Genomic DNA, 24,430 nt, shown 5'->3' on the forward strand with positions numbered 1-24,430 from the left:
GCTTCAAAGGCTGGTCTTCAAACCAACATAGAGTTTATGGCCTAGTGGCGTCTGTCCAGGGATATCTTATTTAGATGTTCTGTTGCTGTGTGTGATATGTTGTGAGGGAGCATTTCCTGTGAGTGGTTCACTTACAGTCAGCTGTTACTCTGTGTTCCCTTTTGGAATATCAGTGTTAAACTTCCCCTTTTAGCAAAAGAGCAGTAGGAGAATAATAAGGTAGCTGGGGGCAGGCTTTTGTACCAATCATTCTCTATTAATCTTTCACTTCAGTTCCAGGCATTCCTAACCTGTTATGTCAACTTGGGTTTATAACTGAGGGTGAAGTTTCAGGTTTCCCTTCCAGAAATTGGGCAGACACTCAAGCAGCTGCTAGAACTAGGGAGTGGCTAAGAGTTGGAAGACACCAAACCAGGATCTGTAAGAAAAAAGAGAGACAGCAAGGAAGGAAGGAGGGAGGGAGGGAGGGAAAGACAGAGGGTTAGGGAAAGAGAGAAGGAAGAAAAAGGAAAAGCGATTAGAGCTATAAGGACTGCGAGAAACCTCAGAAGGGAAGAGCAGTCCTCTTGCCCCCAACTCCCAATGCTTACCCCTGCGCTGACACTTGGATCACCTCTCTGGAGATGAAGTAAACATTTGCACAGGTGCGTCTCACCCCTACCCGCTTGCCCTAAGTAGGGATTATCTTGCTGCATTCTTTGTTCTGGGAACCAATTAATCAAGGGTGGACGGAGGCTGAACTGGGAAAGCTGGAGGGGATGGATAGGGTCGGAGGAAAGAAGCCAGGAGCCATTTAATGTGGACATTGCACATGACATCATTGCCTGAATGAGATTTGGCCCTCCTCTTCCCGGAGCTGGAGGCAAGCATATCTGCTGGAGCAGGAGTGGGCTTGTCTCCCGGAGTGTGTGAGTTGGTGCGAGGCAGAGCGCGGCTGCTTAGGAGAGGTATTGAGGCGTAAGAGGGAGACCCGGGGAGTGACAGCTAGATGAGAAACCTCCTGGGCTGGAGGTGTTTGCGCGGCGCGGGGCTCCGCCCCCGCTCCGGCGGCGCGCTCGGCCCTGGGAGGGGCACGCCTGTTTGGGGGTGGGAACCGTGTGCCCAAGGGGCTGGGTCTTTGGTGGGGGTGGGGGCGGAGAGCTGCCTGCGCATGTCAAGGCTAACCGAGCACACACAGCTCTGGGGGCCTGGAGAGGGGCCGCCGGTCTCCTGCTACCCGGGTCGGGACCCCGCGTGATCCAGGGGCGAGCTCCAAGGCAGGGGCACTTTTCTCTACCCAGCCTCCACCGCCGACATCGCCAGCCCTACAGGAGGTTCCGTCTCTTTCCTGGCACCTCTGAATCTCCCGGGGAGCTGAGGCCCTTGTGTACAGACCGACGTGGGACGAACTCTGTATCCCAGACGGGAGGCCCCAGTGGCTTCGGGTGCAGGGACACGCCCAGCCGAAGAAGGCGATCCGGGTGGAAGAAGCCAGAGCTCCCAGGTCTGGGTGGATCCTGCTAGCTGTTGTAAGGGGAAGCGAGAGGTGAATCAACATGGACCCCTTCGACAGCCCAGCCTCCTAGGGCCAGCCGTGCGACTCCCTTCCGAGCTGAGCTTGCCCTGGGCGCAAGCCAGAAACGCGGGGGAGCAACTGGAATGTGAAGTTCCGGGGTGGGCGGGGAAGCTACTGTCCGTGGTCCTGAGCCGGATCCCGCAACCCGCTCCGGGAGAGTGCGCGGCGCTGCTGATCGCTCCCTCGAATTGGGTTCTGCTGGGATAGGTTGGAGCTGGGACCTCCCCTTCCCCCTTCCCGGTTTCAAACGGCAGCAGAGCCTCCCCAGGCACGGCGCCCTTCGTTCAGTCAGAAAGTCGCCCTCTTTGGGCAATCCGTCCCAAAGGGTTTCCTCGAAAGAATCCGAGGGCGCAGTCTTTGAGGGAATCTCTCCCTTTAGCCCCGGAAAACACCCGCGGAAAAAGATGCCTGCCTTCAACAGATTGTTGCCCCTGGTTTCTCTCGTTCTCATCTACTGGGGTAAGTACCAGCCAGCACCCTGCCATGCGAGATGCAAATAACAGTAATCATGCTAACGATAATAACACTTATTGATGTCCTTGATGAAAAAAAAAAAAAAAAAAAAAAAAAAAAGAAGCTCTGGTTGGCTTCCCTCTGTACATGTCTGCCAGACATGGAGATCTAAATGGGTTCCATGAGAATGGAATTTTAAGATTGGAAAGGCACCTCCCCGCTGTCCTGCAGTTTTATTCCCCCAACCTTTTTTGGTGGTTCTTTCGCTCCTCCTCCTTTCGTGATCATTCTTAAGTCCCCCCCCATCCCCCTTTACTGAAAGGGAACGTAGACACGTTCATTATAAAAAAATCTTGCTTGCAGTCATATTTCATTTCTCAATGAGGAGTCAATCCTCCTGGAAAGATCACTGGGTCTTCAGACTCATTTCTCTATGTTAACAACAACAACAACAACACAAAAGCTGGGTGCATGGATTTTGAGAATGAAAGTGCTTTGATTGTTGATCTATTTGCTTAATTTGGTAAGGAATAGGGGAAAACAGGCTTAAGCCATTTACTGCTATGTATTAGATAAATAGACAAACGCGGAAATGTTTTTATTGTTGTTGTTTTGGTACACTTGTGGAGCTAAGATGATTTGATGTTTGGGGAGCTGGGTTTTTTGATGAATAAACTTGTCAGTTGTGAGATACTGAGATGACCTGCCCCCCTCCAAATAAGTTACTCCTACACTTGACAACAGTAAGGCTGAGCAGAGCTATGTCAAGGGATGGGCCTGAAGTGGGGTGCCTGAATGTGTACAAAGGGAGTTAAGAGTCTATGTGATAATGTCTTACTATGTGATAGAGATGATATTTGTGTCTCTGAGTCTCAGTGTCTGAATGTGCACTAGCATGTGTCTGAACATGTTAGTATAGACATCTGAATGGACTGGTATGAACATGTGGGTGTGTATGTGTGTACAGTTCTAGGCATCTCAGCCTTGGTGTCTCTTATTATATTCTTAAATCAAACAGGGTCTCTTTAGTTGGTAAATTGCTTTACATGATCTTTGCTACCTTCTTCCATGCTATAATCAATAAAAAGGATAATTGGATTGTGCCCACCCCCTGACTAAAAAGTAGACAACTGGATTATTCTCCCATGCTTGGCATGAAACTCATTCTGCCTGTGCAGTGGCAGACATGCTGATGAGAACTGACTTTTTGCCTCGGTATCTTTGTCCAGTCTCTGGGTCTAACTCTGGCTGCCAGCATTATCTGGATTTTTGCATGTGACCAAAGGCAGAACCAAGCTTCCTGCTGAAAAAAAAGCCTGATGAGACAGGCTAAGAAGGATGAGGAGGGAGAGTAATGCCATCCCCAAGGGCAGTCCTACTGCCATCCATTCCCAGTGGAATACACCAGACTTAGAGATGAAGCAGACATAATAGGTTGCCAATGAGCTCACCTGCCTTGAAGATTAAGGCTGAGATTTGCTCCAGGGAAATGCTAGGGTTGTGAGGCTTAGGAGTGGTTATAGTCTGGCAGGATAAGAGAGAGTGTGGATAAAGCTAAAGTTGTAGAGAAGGGTTGGGGTGAAGTCTGCATAGGTTTTCTTCCCAGACTTTAAGTTTTTAGCATTCCTGTCTGAATTCCATTGGAATGAGAAAGCATACTGTAGTCCAGGTGGTTTTTGTTTGTTTGTTTGTTTGTTTGTTTTTGACTAGGACTTGCTCCGTTGCTTCTATCATACTATGTAATAACCTAAGAGAATCTGTTTCTTTATATGTAAAGTTTGGAAGTTGTCATAGATGACATCTAATATTCCTTTCAGTTTCACAACTGAATGATGGGGAAATGTTTACAGACTATTGCTAGAATATTGTTGGAGTGCTCATTCCCTCCTCCACCCCCCAAAACTTTGGAAAATCTGACCACATTACATCTCTCCTTGCTCATTCTCGGCATCTTTTCAACATGAACATTGGTTCACCAGACTGAGAAACTGCAGGAGGTAAAGAGGAGTTCAGGATGCCTCATTGTTAAATGTAAGAGAAAGAGCCTCACTCACAAATGCAATTTCATTTTATTAGCATGTAATTATAATACTGGAAAGCATTTAGCTAGACATGTCCCCTCTTTTTCAAGCTGAATTTTTACATGATGGCCAGTATGAATGGAAAGGGTTTTCTCCATTTACTTGCTGCATGTATTGAAAAAAAGCTCCCTTATTCTCTTAATAAATCATATAATATTAATAATAAGAATTTTTAAACCTACACTTGCCTGATGCTTCACAGTTTACAAAGCAATTCTCAATTCATTACTTCTTTTGGTCCCTGTATCAATTCTACAGGGTACTGAAGGGAAAGGAATATTATTCCCAGTTTAGAGATGAGAAAATAAGCTTAGGGAGAGGAAAGGACGGCTAGAGAATCCAGTCTTCTGACTTCAGTCTTCTGTGGCGTCTCTGTGGTCATGTGCAGCTGTGCACAATTGCTGTCCTTGCATTTCTCTTCTGATCCTTCCCTCCCTCCCCCTCCACATGCCATCACCTTTCCCAAGGCCTCACCCATCCCTTAGCTCCTGTTGCTTTCTGTGCACTTCTTCAGGTTTACTCTCCCACTGGTCCCCTGTGTTGGGGAATTTTTCCTCTTCCCCTAATAGCCCTTCCTAGACCTCATTCCTTCAGGACCCTGCTACATGACAGGCTAATTTGATGACCTCAGGAGTTAACATCTGAAACTAATTGCAATTGTGACCCCATTTCGGAAATTATTTACATTTTAATTAAAACCTTCATCACCTTATTGCAAAGGAAGCATTCTAGAGCAAGCCAGAAAAGGCAGTGTGACAATGGCCAAGGAAGAGAAAAATATGGAGGTGACAGATGAGTTGAATATAATCATCATTAATGAATGCATCATAGTGTTCTCTCTCTTGAGTTTTTTCATTATTATTATGGAAGTTGAAGAAGAGTCTAAAGGTCAAATGATTTGGCCAATATTATTCCAGGAGTTTATCATTGATAGGAAGCAATGTGAGTTGAGCTCCTGCCATATATATGTACAATCTTTCCTTGGATACCTACAGCATACCTACAGCGTTACATAATGGTGCACTGTAGACTTGTGGGTGGAGAAATAGATTTTTCTTTTGACAGAAGGAGCAGTAAGTCATATTGCACAGGGCAAGCCAATGAGGAGAGAGAGTTTTGTGGCCATTTTGCAATGTACTATTCAGGACCACAGGAGCAGTGTGGACTTTGGCCAGGAGAAAGGCAGCCCTGGGCCTTCTGAAGATACTTTGGATTATCATCACTGAAAAGAGAAAGACTGCTGCACAGGCTGCTGTTACACATTCACTGTCCTGTCTGCTTAGATCCCACCTTCCCTCCCCTAACTATTAATGGCCCAACTGTGCTCCTGTCTTGGCCACCCCATCTACTTGGTCACTAAAGAACACCTCTTTCGTCCACTCAACAGTGTTAATCCAGCAGATGATTCCCTTTCAAACCCCTTTATCTCTCTTATCATCTTCATTTAGCAAAATCATCTTGCGATCTGACTACTGTGCCAGTTTCCTATCTGTTCTTTCTGCTTCCACTCTTGTTCCCCTTCACTTCTCCAATTTATTCTCAACACATCAGGCTGACCATGAATTTAGTACAAATCAGATCTGACCAGGCTTCCACTCAGAACCCTCCAGGGCTCTCCATGTCACTCTAAGCAAAAGTCAAGAGTTCTAATGTGGCCTGTAGATCCGGCTGCAATCCTGCCCTGACCTCCCTTACCACTCTCATCCCCGTTATGCTTACTTCCTTTGCTATATTTCCCACATTGCTAGCTCTTTGCAAAGAGCTTGCTTTCAATAGAAAGAAAGGAGGAGGTGAGCTGGAGACTCAGGAGGTGAGAAATAGACTTGACCTCTTCATAGAAGGAACAGGAGGTCATATTGCAAAGGGCAAGCAAATGAGAAGGGAGGGCTTTGTGGCTATTTTGCAATGTACTATCCAGGACCCCAGGAGCAGTGATTGCTCTCTGCTGTCTTTGCTGTGTAGTGAACATGACAAGCACAATCCTTTGGACCCTTGGACCCTTGAACCCTCAAGTTGCTCCTTCCCCTGCTTGGCATGACTTTACATGAGCGAGCGTCCCTGTGGCTCATTCCATCATTTCTTTCCTTCAGTGACTGCCCGATGTTAACCTTCTCAGTGAGGTCACCTCCAACGACCTTGTACATTCACTCTCCCTTCCTCCCTCCTCTCCTGTGCTTTATTTTTCTCACAGCACTCATTACAATATAATGTAGTTCATTTTCATTCTTCTTAACCTGGAATTTGGCTCCATGAGAACTGAGATTCTGTGCTTAGAACAATGCCCAGCACACAGTGGGCATTCAATACATTTTTCAAATAAATAAGCAAACAAAAACAAACAAATAAATAAATAAGAAAACAAATGCAGGATAAAATAACATTAATAAGTGACATATAAAATGCATTCACACAAATCCATAGAATTTCCATGGTCTATACACTACACAGATATTGTTTGTAGCATTTTAGTGCCTAATATACTGAGTCTCAAAGGTTTGTGGAGCAAACTCATTCCTTCAGGAGCCAAATACCATTATCTTCCTAAGTCATAACCATGTCTTCCTTGGGACTGTACCTGTCCTGCTTCTGAGATCATTGACATTGAACTTGCCTTTACCACCTCTTGTTAAATATGAATGGACTCCAAGATTTTGTGCTACACAGAGTTCTTGCTGCATGCCCTCTGCCCCTTTGTACACTCACAAACTTGCACAAACAATACCTCCTTTCTTTTTTAATTTTTTTTGAAGCAGGATTGTGATCAAGACTTGAAACTCATCACATGCTGAAAGTGTTTCTGATCAGTTTTACCTAGATGTGGACCCTCTCTCTATCAAACCATCGAGGCCCTTGTGCAAACTCAAGATAACACAAGCCCAGCTTACCTGAGAGACTGAAAACCAATTAACATTTATTTTATGTTGACTGTTTAAACCTTAATTATACTGTCATTTAGTTTTTAAACTCTTAAGTTTAAAAATGGAAGTAAAATCTGTTGTCTTCTCAACCAACCACAGTATTAATTTTTTTAACTTTATTTTATTTATTTTTATGTGGTGCTGAGGATCAAACCCAGGGCCTTGCACGTGCTAGGCCAGCGCTCTTCCACTGAGCCATAACTGCAGCCCACACATTTTTGACTCAAAATTAGTCTCTGTCAGTCTCATTTTAATCTCCTATAGTTCTGAACTTTCAGTAGATGGACAGGCTGACCATTAATGATGAACTAGTTGGTTTAAATGTCAATGTGTGTTGTTTATTTTTCTTCTTAGAGGTTCTATTTGTATCATTAGTTCATGAAAGGGCAGTTTCAGAAGGAGACTTCGGGAGTCCTGATATAAGAATTCTTGGTGGCCAGTTTATTCTTGAATCTTCCAAACCATGAGGATAAACTCCCATACCAGATAGTTTTTTGTATTAATAAACCATCCTAATGTTAGAAAATCCATTTTTATTATGCTAACCTTATATTTTTTCTTACAAACTTTGGAGTTGGGTAAAATCAAATTCTCTTCCACCTGCCAGTCTTCAAATATTTGAAGATAGATATTTTCCGTGCACAGCTTACCACCCTGAGTTCTTCCATTCGTTCCTTATCAGACTTTAGGCTTGTCTGTGGGCCCCTCGCCATCTTGTTCATCTCTGGGCATGCACTCATCAAACCCTTTCCTTTTGAAGATAAGGCATCCCAAACTGATCATAGCAGTCCAGATTTGTTCTGAACACTGCAGAAGAACTGCACCTCCTTCCTTCTGCACACTGTGCATCTGTTAATGCAACCCACATTCGCTCTTGTTTTTTGTTGACAGCTGTGTCCTACTTTTGATTTTCTGAATTTACAATCTGATATATTTTCCTTGAAATGGACTTTATCTAGAAGGCAGGAACCATAACATAAGTCTAAACCTCCATGTGGTATGTAAAGTGTCCCATAATCAGATCTCTCTAGATTTTAACCTAGTCTCCCTCTACTCTACAGAGAGACTTATTCTAGCCTAGTGGTCAGACTATCATGTTCCCCACTGCTGCTCCACCGTCCAAGTGTCAGAATCACCCATAGGTCTCTTAAAACACAGATGTGGCTACATCTCTGTGCCTTTAGAGTATTTGATGCCTCATACTATAAAGGACACACAGGGATTTTCACAGCAGGGATCTGTCCATCTACCTTTCCCAGAAGGAATATGTTTATCGTAGGTAGAAACATGTTCCCTTCTAGATTATAAATTCCTTGAGGCTGTGGTTACCATTTTGTTCATCTTTCCACCTCCAGCCTAGCATAGACCTGGCATCGAGTGGACTTCAGTGAACGCTGGGGTGACGATGGGGTGGGTGGATGGTCCCTGGATGCCCTATCTCCCCGCTAGACTTTAAGACTTTGAGGGTAGGAACCAAGACTGTCCTGTGCTGTATCTTCATTGCTTCCAGGAGAAGGCTTTCAGTCCACGTCTGTCTGGGTCATTCACATCTCCTTCGTCTTGCTCTGCTCCTGTTCTGAGCATATGTGTATGCGTAGAGAACTTGGCTGGGGACTCAGGGAAACAGGTATTTTCAATTTTATCTAATGATTCCTCTCTGTTGTTTCTCTCTCCCTCCTTGTCCTCCAATGCCTCCCTCTGGTTGCCCCCCTTCCCACTGCCTGCTGTCCCTCCCCTGCCCTCTGTGCTCCCTCCAGTCAGCGTCTGCTTCTCTGTGTGTGTAGAAGTGCCCTCAGAGACGGAGGCTGTCCAGGGAACCCCCATGAAGCTGCGCTGCATCTCCTGCATGAAGAGGGAGGAGGTGGAGGCCACCACGGTGGTGGAGTGGTTCTACAGACCCGAGGGCGGTAAAGATTTTCTTGTATGTCCGACTGCTGGCTCTGGCCTTTCTTTTACCAGTCTGTGCTGTTGTGTGCCTGGCTCCTGACAGTCTGCGAGATGAGGATCTAACACTCACTGGCTCTTTTTCTTCTGAGCACTGACAGCTCCTAAGGAGGAGATAACTTCCAGTCTTAGTTAGCTCCGCTTTTGTGAAAGGGAGGGAGCTTGTCCAGCCACAAGCAGCCCTGGTTACAGGCAGGGGAAGGAGGACAAAGAAATAAATCCTATTGAGAGCCTCCTCTATGCTAGGTACCCTGTGAGGCCTCTTGCAAGTGTGTCCATTTTGTCTTCCTCACTATCCTATGAGATGGACTAAATCAGTGAAGAAACTGAAAGAACATGAAGCATCATTATATGAAATAACACAGCTCTTTGAACTCTCACCATCCCAGTGAAATAAGAATGACAGGGATGACCAAGGTTGATATTCAGCTGGTGTCCCCGTGCAACCACATAGGTACATAGCGGACTTAGCTAGCTCTGTAGTGGAGACTCGCTGTAACCTGTCTCCCAGGGTCATGCCTCCATCCTTCCCGCCGGGAATCCCCAGGCTTCCCCCTTGATCTGGAAACCAAGGGATTTGCTCCTGGCAAAAGGATTTTAAACTAAAGGATTTGCTCCTGACTCTGTACCTGTGCCATGAGCAATGTCAGTCCTGGTTGGTTTGTTCCAGTGCTGTCCATTTTGTCTTCCTCACCATCCCACGAGATGGATTAAGTTAAAAAGGTGGTTGTTGCATGTTTGGAATACTACCTTAGAGATGACCATCATTGATACTGTCACTGACTCTGGAGCAGGTTGCCTGGGGTTCATGCTTTACCCTATGCTATTTGGCTCTGGGTCCAGGTCATGTTGCTCAACCTCTTGGTGCTTTGGTTTCTTTATTTTTAAATGGGGACATAAATTATAGCTAGCTTATATAGGGTTGTTACCAGGACTTACGAGTTCTAATTCTTAATGCATTTAAAATGATTCCTGGAATATAGTAAGCATTATATTAAGTATTTCCCAGAGAAAAAGATGTATGTGTGAGTGTATATATATATTCACACAGATACCTACATAAAAATGTATACATACAGAGAGAGAGAGAGAGAGAGAGAGAGAGAGAGAGAGAGAGAGAGAGAGAGAAATGAGGAAATTGAGGTTCAAACATGTTACCTAAGTAAGAGAATTCAGACTTCACCCAGGTGGTCTGACTGCAGATTTTAAAGCCTCTGTCTAGTTCTGTCTTGCCTTCCTGGGGGCACTTCTCTACAAAGACTTTTAATGGAGACAACAAACAGCAGGGTGAAGTTAAGTTTTGCTTGCTCTCTTTCTTCTTAACACTTTAACCTGTGTTCTGTGTGCCATATTGGTGTAGGTTGGCTCTACTCAGGTGCCAATATAGGAACCAGCAGAGACTTCCTGAGCCTGGCTCAGACTTGATAGTGACACATCAGTGAAGCTGCCCTGAAGCCAGTGCCCCACTCACAGGAGGCTGGAGGTCTTGGCCAGATCCAAAAGCCCCCGTAGACAACAGGCCCAGTCATACACAAGCTGCCCACACTTCTTCTTGGCCTCCCCAAAATGAGGAGAAAGTGCAACTGAGGAAGTGAATTTTGCATTCAATTTCTAGGAATTTGAATTTAAGCAGCCACATGTGGCTAGTGGAGACTAGAACAAATAGCACAGCTATAGAGAACTAAAGTGTCATGTCAGAAGGAAAGGTGCCTGAGAAATGACATTTAAGAGAGCAGATTTCAATTTGAATTTAGCCCAAAGCAAAGCAAAAGCCGTGACATGTGCCTCTCGGTTGGCAGATCACAATTCAGTGTCCTAGACTCCCTTCCTATGGCCTGGTGCAGATTTCCCCACAGTCCCTTAGTGGGTACCAGCTCAGAGGATCACATTTTAAGCGCAGGACTGTCAGGTGTCTTCATTGCTCATGAAACCACCTCTCTTGGTCTCCTCACCTTGTTCTGTTGCTGGCTGTCCCATGACACTCTCTCTTGAGCTCCCTTTCTATCTCCTTCCAATACTTTCTTTCCCTCAATTTCCCCTCCTGGTCTTCTGTATGCCTCTCCACCTTTTTGTTGTTGTTGTTGTTGTTCTCCCATTTTCCTCCTTATTTTTCCTGCCAAGCTTCTTCCTGCCTACCCCTCCCATTTGCCTGTGTCCATCTTCCTGTCTTTGTTTCCTTCCGTGTCCCCCCTGCACCCCCATATTCTGGGTCTTCTGGCCACATGGTCCTCTCATTTCCCCACTCCTTTCCTCCATCCCATTCCATCTTGGCTGTCCTGCCATACCTTTTCTCCTGGCTCTACCTGCTTCTGCTCCTCAACCTGCAGATCTACGAGTATCGAAATGGCCATCAGGAGGTGGAGAGCCCCTTCCAAGGGCGCCTGCAGTGGAATGGGAGCAAGGACCTGCAAGATGTGTCCATCACAGTGCTCAACGTCACTCTGAATGACTCTGGCCTCTACACCTGCAACGTGTCTCGAGAGTTTGAGTTTGAGGCCCATCGGCCTTTTGTGAAGACCACGCGGCTGATTCCCCTCCGAGTCACTGAGGAGGGTGAGGCTGGGGCACAGGGTCTCTGGGGCATCCTACTCTTTGGGTTGGGGTTGGAGGATATGAGAGCCTTTGGAGAGTACAAAACCCATGTATTTGTACCCATCTTCCTTGAGCAGCCAGCTTTCTGCAAACACTCCACCACCTGCCTTCTGTGCCCTTCCTCAAAGCAGGAAGGCTTGGAGATGACAGTAAAATGACCTCTTCTTGGTCTGCTAGAGAAAAAAGACAACCTCCACAAAGCCTAGAGCCACTGATTTAGTGATGCCTTTTTCTCTAACCTGTGTGGAATCCCTGATTCAGTGGGCACAAAGAAATTGTATAATGTTATCTAGAAATCCTCTCCTGTCTACAAGCAATATATACTGCCACATCATTGTTTCTCAACATTCAGCATCTTCTGCAGGCCTTTTTAGTACACAGGTTTTTTGTTGCTGGGAACCCCACTTTGAGAACCACTCTCTGAGCCCAAAATTTGACAAGCTTTTTATCTTTGTCTGTCTCTCCACAATAATCACACATGCAACCCCTTCCTCAGCTGTGACATCTTCGCATAAATCCATCGTCAGCTGGGAGAAGGGGACAAGTTGATAGCTCTCCAGTCTTTAAGGTCTTCAGACCTTTCAGCTGATTTCTTGTTAGTGGGAAGTCCTCTCAGCAACTTAACTCAGATATTTCTCTTGCATTCCAAGTCCAGAACCTGGAGGGAGGACTTTGAGGGCACTCACATTCTGCTTTGGTGCTGCTGTCAGAGGACTCAGAGAACTGCAGCTCTGAGCCCCTTGCAAGTACCTCTTCACATGTCAGATGCCTTTCTTTCTCAGAAGGTCTAATTCCAGCCTGTTGCTAGCATCATCTCTGCCCTGAGATGCAGGATGATGAACAGGCCCTGATGTGTGGGCATGAAAGAAGAGACCAAGCTAAAGATAGTGCTCTTCCTAGAAAAGGGACCCGGGAATCCTAACTTCCAGACTACAAGTTTTTTTTTCTTTTCTTTTCTTTTTAAATACTGTGGTCAAAACAGTAAAGTGAAGACCTCAGTGTTGAGAGTGAACCACAGAGAATGAGACGCTATAACTGAAGCAGAAGGTAGATCACTTCTGAATGTGCAGAACACTCAGGCTACCTGAATTGAGATGTGATGAGTCACATCCCCTCTCTGAGCCTGTCTCCTCTGTGTGAGACGCAGGGGACAGGGCAGGAAGCTCTCTGAGGTATGCATCTGTTCAAAAGTTCCATTATCTTCCTCTGTTTACACTTGCTCCTCCCTGGGGATGGGCGCCTGGTGCCCCCTGCTGTTCATCATCAGGAACTGCTGGCTGGTACCTGCCAGATCCTAGGAAGGTTCCTGTCTCCACCTCCTGCTCTCTCAGGCCTCAGGCTTTGCCTCCAGAGACTACTGGGGGCACATCTGATGGAAATTTGTGACAAACCTAAGCTAGTCAGCCTGTCAGGCACCGCAGCACGCTTCAGGTAAGAAGAGAAGGAACAACAAGTTTGTTAACAGAGTCACAAAGCCTTTTGGATGGTAGGGCTGGAAAGAAGCTTAGAGATTTAATCCAGCAAGGCTCCTCCATTCTACCTTTGCAGATGTGAGTGCAATGGGTTTGAGTGATTTCTGGTATGTGTAAGTTAAAATGACTCCCCTCAGGTACTTGGAGGGTGCAGTTCTGGAGCCTCTCATTTTGTGCCTGGGAGAACAGAGCTCCATAAGAGTGAGGGAGGGGCTGGCTTAGAGACAAGAGCTAATTAGCATTAGAAGGATCCAGATCTTTTGCTTATTAAGCTAACCCACAGCACCTTTCCTTCCACCACCATCCCCACTGCCTGCCACTTTTCCTCTTCCTTCTTTTTGCCTCTGTGACCCCGTGACAGCTATCCACACTGAATACTCACTGCCCTCACATGACTCATAGGTGTACCCTCCACTGTGACATACCATTTCTTCCATTCCTGTCCCAGAGAATCTGTCTGGTTCTATTTGTTCACATTAAATTTTTCCTGGTTTAAGCTCTTTCTGTCTCTAAGACATAAATTAAGACATAAATATGAACCCTCTTCCAGGCTAGGAGACGACACATGCCTCAAGCTACATCTACGTCTTCCAGCTCCACCTTCTCTGAGATGAAGTTCATTGCTTTTTTTCTTTTGTTTAAACCAACAAAGCTTTGGGGATGATTTGGACTCTGTGGATAATTGCAAACTGAATTTAATTCCTTCCTTTATATCAGACTATATGCCATGTATCATGTTCTAATTGTCATTTTTGTTGATCGTGGAACAAAACAGATCAACACTTATTTGTGTTCATTCATTCAACAAAAACTCATTAGGTACTTCAATTTATGGAGGAGATCTGGTCCAATGCACTCTCCCTGGGGACATCACCTCCATCACCTGCTGTTCAGAGGTTATAGGTGGTTGAAATAAGACATGTGCCTTACATTTGTGTTGATTTTTGCATCTTATTACATTTCTGTTTGTGTGTGGTGCTGGGGATTGAACCCAGGACCTGCCCATGCTAGGCAAGCATCTACCCTCAGCCCACACAGATATTCTTAAATATACTAGGTAATGTAACTTTCACAGTAACCCTGACTGATGTGAATTATTATCCCATTCTACAAATTAAGAAAGACTCCAATGCAGGAAATGACTGTTTCCAAACCAGTAAGTAGTATAATTGGGACCCAATTCTCCTCCCCTCTTCTTCCCTCTCTTCCTCCCTCCCTAAGTATGTGGGTGTGTATACACATATATAGACATATATACACACATATATACATATGTATATATACATATGCACACACATATACACTTATATACATATACACATATATTTAATATGTGTGTATTTATATATGTGTGTACATATGTGTGTGTGTATATAATTCTGAGTCCAAGTTTCCTTTTGCTGTTCTTCTACTTCTTCCATCCATCACTCTCCCTCATCCCTATCTCCAGAATAGCCAATGAAGTTCAGTGAAAAAACTGACAGAGGATTTGAAGTTCCTTTGACATCTTCCTGAGATGGAAAGAACATGTTCCTGAGTTCCTTTAGACTCAGTGCTTATTTAAGTCTTACTTAAAAATAGGCTTCCTAGATCTAAAACCCCAAAGACAGCTCTGGGTTTGTGGGACATACACATTCTGAAGCTCATTCTCTTTCTTGCAGCTGGGGAAGACTTCACTTCTGTGGTCTCAGAAATCATGATGTACATCCTTCTGGTTTTCCTTACCTTGTGGTTGCTCATCGAGATGATATATTGCTACAGAAAGGTCTCAAAGGCTGAAGAAGCAGCCCAAGAAAATGCGTAAGTCCAAAGATGCCAAAGTAATAAGGATAATTAGCCCCTTCTGAGTGTCCGCTGTTATAAATGAAGTGTTACGCAATTTATACACATCCTTTCACCTTTCTCTTTATAACTACCTGTGTGGTAGGCAACATTATTGTATCCATTTTACAGATGAAAATACAGAGTTCACCAAGGGCCACTGTAAGTGACAAAGCAATGTCTGATTTTAGGTCTGCTGACTCTTGGCCTGCACACTTAACCACTGAGGTGAAGAACATCGGCTGCCATTACTAACCCATAAAATTAGCATTATTATGTTATGGCCATTTTATAAATGTTGAAGCAGGCTCAGAGATGTTAAATGGCTTGCCCAGGTGGAACACACAGTGAGTGTGGAGACTGGGATTCGAACCCAGACCTCTCTGTTCCTGACATCCATCATGCTCAGCTGTTTGACTCAGAATTATATATACACACACATATATAAATACACACATATTAAATATATGTGCATATGTATACAAGTGTATATGTGTGTGCATATGTGTTCCATGTATACTGTGGAACTCATCAGCCCACCTTTATGAAATAAGGAGCTCCAAGCCGTGAGTTCATCCCCTAGAGTCTAACCATGATCAAATCCCCCTAGTAGGGTCTCCAATCTTCTGATGTCCAGCCTGTGCCTTTGCCAATTTTGCCACGACCCTAGTCACTTGAGAGATCACATGTGAGAGATGATGGGGTCTATAGCAAAGGGTCTGAGAGACCATGCTGGACTATTAGTTGGGGAGAGAAAGACAGGAAAAGACAGACAAAAACCAACCCGCAGATTTCTAGCAACATTGCTGAGGGGATAATCTGAAAAGCCTAAGTTGCTGCCATCTGGAAATGTTTGCTCAAGAAAGCCTCATTTTGCATGGTATCTATGATCTTAGGGAAATAAAAATTACTACAGACTATATATGAGGGTAGAAAGAAGGAAAGTTGTAATTCCCGGTGACTTAGTTACTTAGATTTTAGTGATTGAATTTTAGTGCATGGACAGGGAGTGTTTATGCCTGAACGGAAGTGTCTACCTTTGGGCCCCCACAAGAAACAGAGTTGGAACTAAGATTCTGAGCAGAGCCAGAATCCCCAAAGGGCTACCAGTCACAAAAGGGTGGACCAGAAAATTACCAGCCCACCAGCCCCAAGAAAAGTCAGGGAAACCTATCCATGTTGTATTGACTTCAAGCAGAAAAATAAATGATTCTTGAGAATTAGTAACCATAGCCTTTTCCCACAAAATGTGGGACTTAATGATACTATCCACGTGATCAAGGAAACTAACTCTAAGCTGAGAAATTCAGTAAAAAATTAGCCCCTGGACAGTGATAACTGGGAGTGTCCTATAGAAACAAATGGAAAGCCCTTCTGAAGGGACCCTCTTTCTCTACCAAGGTCCAGTAGGATTCTTTAGACTAATTACTTCTGGAAGGGATTTCACAATCCAACCCCAAATGAAAAGTCACTGTGGAAAATAGTCCAGTAGTGATGGTATACTCCTGCAATCCCAACAACTCAGGAGTATCATGAGTTAGAGGCCAGCCTAGGCAACTTAGTGAGATCCTGCCTGTAATAAAGGGGGGGGGGGAGCTAGGGATGTAGCTTAATGGTAGAGCGCCCCAGGTTTAATCCTCAGTAAGAAAGAAAACAATCCAGATGAGCAAGAGAAATAACATAAGGTCACTATTAAGTCCTAGGAGATTCAGATAAGAAGGACCTGGGAAGGTACAGAAAATAAGTTTGTTTAAAATAGTTAAAGCAATGAAAAAAAAAAACTTAAAATATAAAAATAGGGTAAGTTGCTAGGAAAAAAGGACAGGCAGAAAAAAATTCTGAAAATAAAAAATGTAGTCAATAAAATATCAAATGGATTGGTTCAATAGAAAATTGGATACAGGTAACCGAAAGATAAATGTGAAGGACTTACACAGAATGGAATAATAGAAAAACAAGAAATAAAGGGGAAAATATGAGGTGCTTCATTAGAATAGAACAGAGAATGCAGGAGAAATGTTAACCTGTATAAGAGAGAGGTGGCTGAGAGAAGGATAGATGCATCTTCACATGCCAAGACGCATAGTCAGCTCATCCCCTACTTACGATGGCTCAACTTACAATTTTTGACTTTTGACTTTGTGATGGTGTGAGAGCAATGAACATTCAGTCAAAACTACTTGAAATTTTGCATTTCAATTTTTTCTCAATTCCGTTGCTGGGTGGCAATAGCAAGGCTCAGCTTCCAGTCAGCTGTGAGATCTCTCTATAGTGTTCTACATTGTCGAGCTATGATGTCTGGTTGGTTAGATATGTTACTTAGGATATTGTCAACTTATAGTGAATTTATTGGGACATAACCCCATCATAAGTCAAGGAACATCTGTAGGTCCTGAGCAGGATAAAAATAAATAAATCTATGTCTAAACACCAACTTCCTTTAAACTAATAAACAGCAGCTACTAAGATAGTCTACAGAAGATATCTGTCTTTTGAAACTTTGGAAAAGAACATGTCAAGAATATCATCTCTCCCCACTTCTATTCAATATTGAATTGGAGACCTTATCCAGTATGCTAAGTAATACAAAGGAAAAAAAAGGGGGTAAAAATTGGAAAGGAAGAAAATAAATTATCATTGCTCACATCCATAATATAATTATCTGCATATAATATCCAAAGAGAATCTATGAGCGAGCGATTAGAACTAGTAAGAACATTCCATCAAGTTTCTTATAAAAATCTAAATGCAGGCAGGTGCCACATAATGTTTCAGTCAGTAACAGACTGCATATGCTGTGGTGGCCCCATAAATTGTGTCATCCAGTAGGTGTCTGCCATTTTAGGTTGCGTGATTACACTCTATGATGTTCAATGAGGATGAAATCATCTAACAATCTATTTCTCAGAACATGTTCCTAATGTAGAACAACCCATGGCTTTATAAAAATCACCTATATTCCACAACTAATTTAGGAATGTCTTTAAAAATTTAATTATAATATAAGCAAATATTATCCAATACCTGGAAATAAATCTGGCAAGAATATGAAAGACCATTAAGAAGAAAATTATAAAACTTTACTGAAAGACACAAGAAAAAGCAAACAGATGGAAAATAAATCCTCACTATTAAAACAATTCCCTCCCAAATTAATCTTCAAATTCAGTGAAATCCAATTAAAATCTCCATGAATTTTTTAAGGAACTTGATAAGCTGATCTTTTAGGGTCACATGAAAGGTCAAAGGGCCAAAAATTATCTAAACCAAAGGACAGCCAGGTAGTAAATATTTTAAGTTTTGCAAAGCTATGTAGGATCTCTGACACCCATTGTTCTTTGTTTTTCTTGAGTGTTTGAAACACTTTAAACAAGTAACAGTCATTTTTAGCTTGTGAACCATAATTTGTAGATCTCTGGTCTAAGCCAATTCAAAGAAGGAACAATTAGGTTCAGGAGAAGTAGCTAACAAATTTGAAGCTAATAGAGATTAAGATTGCTTATAGCTCTATCAGGGTAAACAGTTTGTGATCCTGACATAGGTATAAAATGCACAAACAGAACAAAACAGAAAGTGCCCCAAAGATTAATGAATGTATAAAAAAATACATAAAATCGATGTCATTTCAGTCACTGAGAGAAGAAGGAACTATCAAGTAAGTTGTGGATGGAGGATTCCTTGTCCATGTAGGAAAAATAAAATAAAATTCCACATCTCCTATGCTAAACAAAAATACTTTGAGTAAATTTATAGACAAAGTAAGATGTGAAACTTGGAAATTCTATTAAGGAATGTAAGAGAATATCAGTATTACCTGGACATAGAATTTCTTTAATAAAATACAAAAAGTACAAATCAAAGAAGGAAAATATGATCATTTCTAATTATCTTATATGTAAAAATCAATTGTTTATTCCAAAGAAATCCATCTAAAAATTTATAGACAATAGACTGAAGGAAATTTTCAAGACATGAAACTGTCAAAGAAAAAATCAATGCAGGAAAAAAAAAAAAACCAAATATCTTAGAAGAAACACTTGAAACAGCAAAAGAACAGTCAAATTATTGAAGGAGAAACTCAGCCTATAAACACATGAAGAAATGCTCAACTTTACCAATAATCAGGAAAATAAAAATTAAAATAACTATAAAATATAATTTCATTTCCATTCAGTTTAGCTAGTATTTTTAGTTAAGTCCTGCAGAAGTGTGGATTCATAAGAAGACTCAGATACTGCTAGTGGATGTGTTCATGTACAAATACAGGAGAGGATGTATTATTCTAATCTGTTGAAAGGGTCATTCTAGTTTTGTCTTGGAAACAGCCTCAGAAGGAAATGCAGAGCTGTCCTGAAGACAGCCTTGCCTGTGCCCTGCTCCTTCCTTGTCTCACAAGCCCCACTGGTTCTCTTCCCTCCTTCCCTTCCTTTATAGGTCGGACTACCTTGCCATCCCTTCAGAGAACAAGGAGAACTCTGCAGTGCCTGTAGAGGAATAGGAGTGACATGACTTGAGGTGAGGTCCTGGGACTTGGGAGGGGAAGGTGGATGTAGATGGGTGGGTGCATAGTGACTTTGTCACCCACAACTGATATGACCTTGAATTTGATCCCGTTAGTGGATTTCTAGATTTCTATCCGGTCTGGTATCCCTACCCTCGGGGTACTTCTTCAAGTTGATGACTAAGTCACAAAGCTCTGTATGCTGACAAGCCCTTTAGAAGGTGAATTTCTTTGACCTGAGTGTTGCCAGGCCAAACTCCTTGCCCATGGTAACAAGGGCACAATTCTCCACTCCTTTTTTTTGGTCAGTGTCTTTGGACTTGCCTGGGCTGGACTGGACTAGGCTGGGATGGAAATTCTGAGTGATTTGTTTTATCATTGGTAGGTGTCCTGAATACTAAGGGACTGGCTATCCCAGGTTCCGTGATGTCAGCAGCATCAGGAAGGTGCCCCGTGGTCCCCATTGCTTCCCTTCCTGCATCCATCCTTCTATTCATTCATCATATATCCACCCACCTCTGAGCTTTCACCTCTGACTTCCTAACTCCATCAGAACTCCACACACCGTGAGACTTTGCCAGAGCTGAGGAGCCAACATATCTACAAGGAGTCAACCTTACCTATCCTCGCTTTCAAGCCAGCTGCTCCAGTGCCAACTGGATTTCTCCCTGTGCTCCAAATAACTCCATACCAATGCTGGAGGTAGCATTTCCCTCTTCCCCCAACTGGCTGGAACTGGCTCATTCTCCATTGCTTCAAGAGAATGGATGTCTTACTGGAAGGAGGAAGTTATTAGTTTCAGTAAAAGCAAAAGCATGTTATGTACTTGGACTCTTTGAAGTCAGTTTTTTTTCAAGTGTGTGGCCCACTTGACTAGAGCATCAGAGAGAAGCATGCCTCTCTAGGTTCTTCAGTGACAAAGATCCTTAAACATAGACTAAAATGCTTTCTGGAGCTTAGTACTCCAGGACTAGATCCCCCATAGGTCTCTAAGGCCTGGATTGCATCCAGTCCTTCAATGAAGCCAAGGACAAGAGTCTGGGGAAGGACCCAGGACAATCTAAGTGGCTCTTAAAATCCATATAACATACTCCTGATTTTGTTGGAATGATGTATGTGTGCTCTTTCTGGGGAGCACACCACCTGGGCATTGGGACTGAAATTTCTGAGTTCTTCCTCTCCAAGTGTCTGTGGATCAGTATTAGTCCTCATTTTATAAGAGGCAACTGAGGCTCACACAGAGCTCAACCATATAAGAGAATTAAGAGGACAAACTATACAGAGATAAGCTTTGGATGCTGCCCAGTTTCCACTCCAAAGTATGGATTATTCTGTTTTTGAAAAGATTTTGACATTGAGCTGGGCTGTAGCCATGCCTTTTGTACAAGCACAGATTTGAGGTGGATGGTACAGCTTAGGTTAACTTTGATAGATTCAGGGAACTAGAAACTGGCCAAGGAAGGAGACACAGAAGTACATGAGATAGACAGGAAGAATTTCCTATAAAGATGTGTGAATCCGATACATCCCCAGGAGGAAATCGCCTCTGAGAACAATATTCAAACTAAGAAAAATACTTGTTAGTCTGAGATGGATGGATGAACAAAGTGATAAGGGAAAGATGGGGAGGTGGCATCCAAATACCTCACCTATGTATGAATCTGTACTTTTAGGTGTTTTCGTTTTCTTTTGGTTTTTGTCTTTTCTGAATTTTGAAAGAGCAGAAAAATGATGGGAAAATTGTTAGTGTCTTTTTTTGTTGTTGTTGTTAATGTAGTGACTGGTCCAAGTGTCTATGTGTGATATCCTTCACACCTAGTGCTAAGAGAGGGGGAGGTTTTATGGGATATGAGAAGACGAAAGTGCTGGGATTCCAGAAGAAGGAAGGCCCTCAAGTCTGGGGAAATTGATCTGAAAGCCTATTCTCCATTGGCTTTGGGCATCACATGACAAGCTCATCATCTCTTCCAACCCTGAGGACATACTTGAAATAAGATCCATAACACATATGAAGAGTCTAATGTGTTTAAGAAAACATTTGCAATAAATTCAAGACCCTTCTTATTGGTAATTTGCCACACCAGCTTTCTGAAGTAAAGGAGATGATATAGAGCATTTTTCTTAATTGGGAAAATGGACCTGAATCAGTCCATTGATGCGGAGGTTGTAGGAGCAGCGAGTCACTTCCTCCTACTCCACTTTCCCCTTGTTTCCAGTGGACCATGCATTTAATTTGTAACCAAGTGGTATGCATGATTGCATTTTTCTTTAAAAAAAAAAAACACTAGATGTTTTCTAAATTATTTTTCATGGACCGAATGATGCTGATCATTTATTCTTCACAAGTTATCTTCTTTGTTTCTTGCTTCCTGGCATGCAAAAGCATGTTCACTCCATTTATTTTATTTCTTCTCCATTTCTTCCACTGAGGTGAATGTTCTTAAGAGTCAATGTTACCAATGAAGAAATGGAGGCTATAATGTTAAGTAGCTTTACTAGATTATCAGGTCACTTTGCTGATCAGTGGAGAGCTAGAATCCAGGTCCTCTGACTCCTCTTCCAGTTTACACCTCAGCTGCTTCTTTTCTTACTTTAAACTCCCATCCGACTCTGCCTCTCTTGCTTGTCCAGATGTCTCCATCTTCTCTCCACCCTAATCCCACTCTCCTACTTCTCTGCCACTTTGCTTCTTGGTAAATACTACAAATGTGCTTTGAGAGCCCATTCCACCCTGGTTCTCCTTCTGGTTGGTTTGTATATCATTATTTCTCCAAAACTGCAATTCAACTCCTTCCTGGGAGACTTGATCTTGACTATACATCTATAAGGTACTGTGATCACCAGCCTACGTGAAGTCTTCACTCACCTCCCTGTTTCTTCACGTATTCCTATACAAGATCTTGACTTAAATGCGTGTAGCTCTGGAAGCTTTATCTGGTATGTTGTTACTTATTAAAGGGCTTAGAAGAGTTTTCAAGGGCTATAATCACTTTAGAAACCCCATTTGTTGTCTTGGTGCTGGATGTTTCCCATGACTAATCCTCAGTAGTAACACAATTCACTAAAGGTCAAGCTAGGCTGAGTGTGATTTTCCCTTTCTTATTGCTTAACAGCCATGAACTTGATTGCTCAACTCTATAGGTCCTGGGAGCAGTTTGCCCTGTTGACCTTTACCACCATCTAGGTTTTATATCAAAGCCCCAACCTCTGCATGAAAATACCTGGACAGTCAGTTCCCGTCCCTATCCCAACCTTCATTTTTAGTCTGTTTAACAGCATTGTCTTTTGGTTTCTCTATCCCCAAACATCTGCACATCCACACATCCTTCTGAGTTTCTGGTTTCTCCTGAATGTGGAATTGGAAATATTAGTAGAAAAGGAATTTTCAAATCAGAAATATGCTGGGAAGTGTGTAGAGCGGTGAACGCTTAAGAAGAGGAGATAAGCCAATTGTGGTGGCATACACTTGTAACCCCACCATCTTGGGAGGCTGAGGCAGGAGGATGGTGAGTTCAAAGCCAGCCTCAGCAATATGAGGCATTAAGCAACTCAGTGAGTCCCTGTCCCTAATACAAAATAGGGCTGGGGATGTGGCTCAGTGGTGGAGTTCAATCCCTGGTACCAAAAAATAAAAAAAGAGACACAGTGGATCCCTCTCCTCCCGAGAACTACTACATCAAAAAGCAATATATGAGCTGGATGCAGCATTTTGTACCTGTAGTCCCAGCTACTGGGGTGGCTGAGGATGGAGGGTCTTTTGAACCCATGTGTTTAAGATGATCCTAGGCAATATAGTGAAACCCTGTCTCAAATGGAGGGAAAAAAAGGAAAAATACATCTAGAATCTCTGAACCTACTTTACACATCAGAGGGAAAAGTCTATAAGATTGCATCATTGCAAGAAAAAAGGAGAAGCAAGAGCTAGACATATTTCAAATGTTTTTGTTCCACTTTCCCAGTTTCACATGGAAATGGTAGAAGTGAGGGGCAGGGAAAAAAGCCCGTCTCAGCTCTTTTTGTAAATGAGAAAACCCTAACTCAGTGAATTCACGTAGTCACTGAAAATATATCCAGATGGTTGATGTGCTTGCTCACCAGTCTGACATCCACTCACTCTGCATTTTCCAGCACCCACTATGTTGAATACTAGCCTAGACCCTAAATAGGCCTGATGATCTTAGACTTGAAAAAAGAGCATCATCTAAGTCTTACTTAATCTCTAAAAGCTAAGGTGGTATGTACCTCATATTTAGTTCAGCTCGCTTCCTCATTTGATTTTATAGAAGGTCCCAGTTGTTAAACAAGCCTGAGTTACAGGTCAGCCTCAACCTCTGTCATAAGCCAGCTAAACTGCAGAGCCAGTATTGCTCTGTCTTCTCCCCGTCACCACTGGGCAAGAACTGCATCTACTGGGCAGTGTATGTGATATGGAGGGAAGTCACTGAAGGACGTGTGCTGGTAGGTTTGTGGAACACAATTAGAAAACAGTCTCGGCACAGACGGGACTATTTCCTACATCATCACCTTCATATGGCATTTTCTTGATTTTCCACAGCCAGTCTTTTTCTGAACTCTAGAAAAGTTGCTCCCGACACCACCCTATCCCTCAACAACCTAATGCCTATTTGTAGTCTTTTTCAGTAAACTCTGTTAAACAATGTCAATAAAGTGTCTCTAAAAGCCACTGGCTCTGGTTTTGCTCTACTTACTATGTGTAACTACTGCATAGCTTCTACCTAGCACCCCATTCTGCATGGTTTCTACCTAACCCCCCAATCTGTATCAACTCCTATACCCAACTGGATGTGCCTAGAGAAGGGAAAACACATTTAATCATCTACAATTAAAAACATATGCTAAATGTGTGATCTAGCTTTTCTTTGCCCCCTTTCTCTTCTACCCAAACACAAAAACACCAGAGAAACATATCTTCTTTTCTGGCATCCAACAAGTTTCCTAAAATGGAGCTAACTGTGCAGGAAGAAGCTATGAAGCAAGGGCCACACTGGATCTCAGCCCACCACTTGTGGCAAGAGAGGCATAAAATAAAGCTGCCGCCCAGTGGCCATCTTCCTGGAAAATGACAAAATCCC

The 24,430-nt window shown here is 43.1% G+C and overlaps 1 protein-coding gene across 5 annotated transcripts; it reads left to right on the forward strand.

The window, feature by feature from the left end:
- Positions 1-454: 454 nt before the first annotated feature.
- On the forward strand, positions 455-24,413 carry SCN3B (sodium voltage-gated channel beta subunit 3). Of its 5 annotated transcripts, none has more exons than XM_081278482.1 (8): positions 455-644; positions 1,281-1,525; positions 1,935-2,014; positions 8,765-8,928; positions 11,279-11,504; positions 14,677-14,815; positions 19,271-19,351; positions 19,723-24,413. In XM_081278482.1, exons 3-7 carry the CDS (start codon positions 1,960-1,962, stop codon positions 19,332-19,334), a joined length of 648 nt encoding a protein of 215 aa, XP_081134608.1. In that variant the 5' UTR covers positions 455-644; positions 1,281-1,525; positions 1,935-1,959; the 3' UTR covers positions 19,335-19,351; positions 19,723-24,413. The 5 variants fall into 5 exon arrangements, with proteins under 5 accessions (XP_081134608.1, XP_081134609.1, XP_081134606.1 ...); XM_081278483.1 differs by having other exon boundaries at positions 456-644; positions 1,281-1,483; XM_081278480.1 differs by having other exon boundaries at positions 456-644; positions 1,281-2,014.
- The last annotated feature ends 17 nt before the right edge of the window (positions 24,414-24,430 follow it).

The sequence above is a fragment of the Spermophilus citellus genome, assembly GCF_964194105.1.
Source record: "Spermophilus citellus genome assembly, chromosome: 2".
Lineage (NCBI taxonomy): Eukaryota > Metazoa > Chordata > Mammalia > Rodentia > Sciuridae > Spermophilus > Spermophilus citellus.

Bases quoted from the DNA above. Each gene is read 5' to 3' on its own strand.
- SCN3B (XM_081278482.1), top strand. From the start codon at position 1,960: ATGCCTGCCTTCAACAGATTGTTGCCCCTGGTTTCTCTCGTTCTCATC. The intron at 2,015-8,764 runs GTAAGTACCAGC...TGCTCCCTCCAG, and splicing joins TCTCGTTCTCATCTACTGGG to TCAGCGTCTGCTTCTCTGTG. The intron at 8,929-11,278 runs GTATGTCCGACT...CTCAACCTGCAG, and splicing joins AGGGCGGTAAAGATTTTCTT to ATCTACGAGTATCGAAATGG.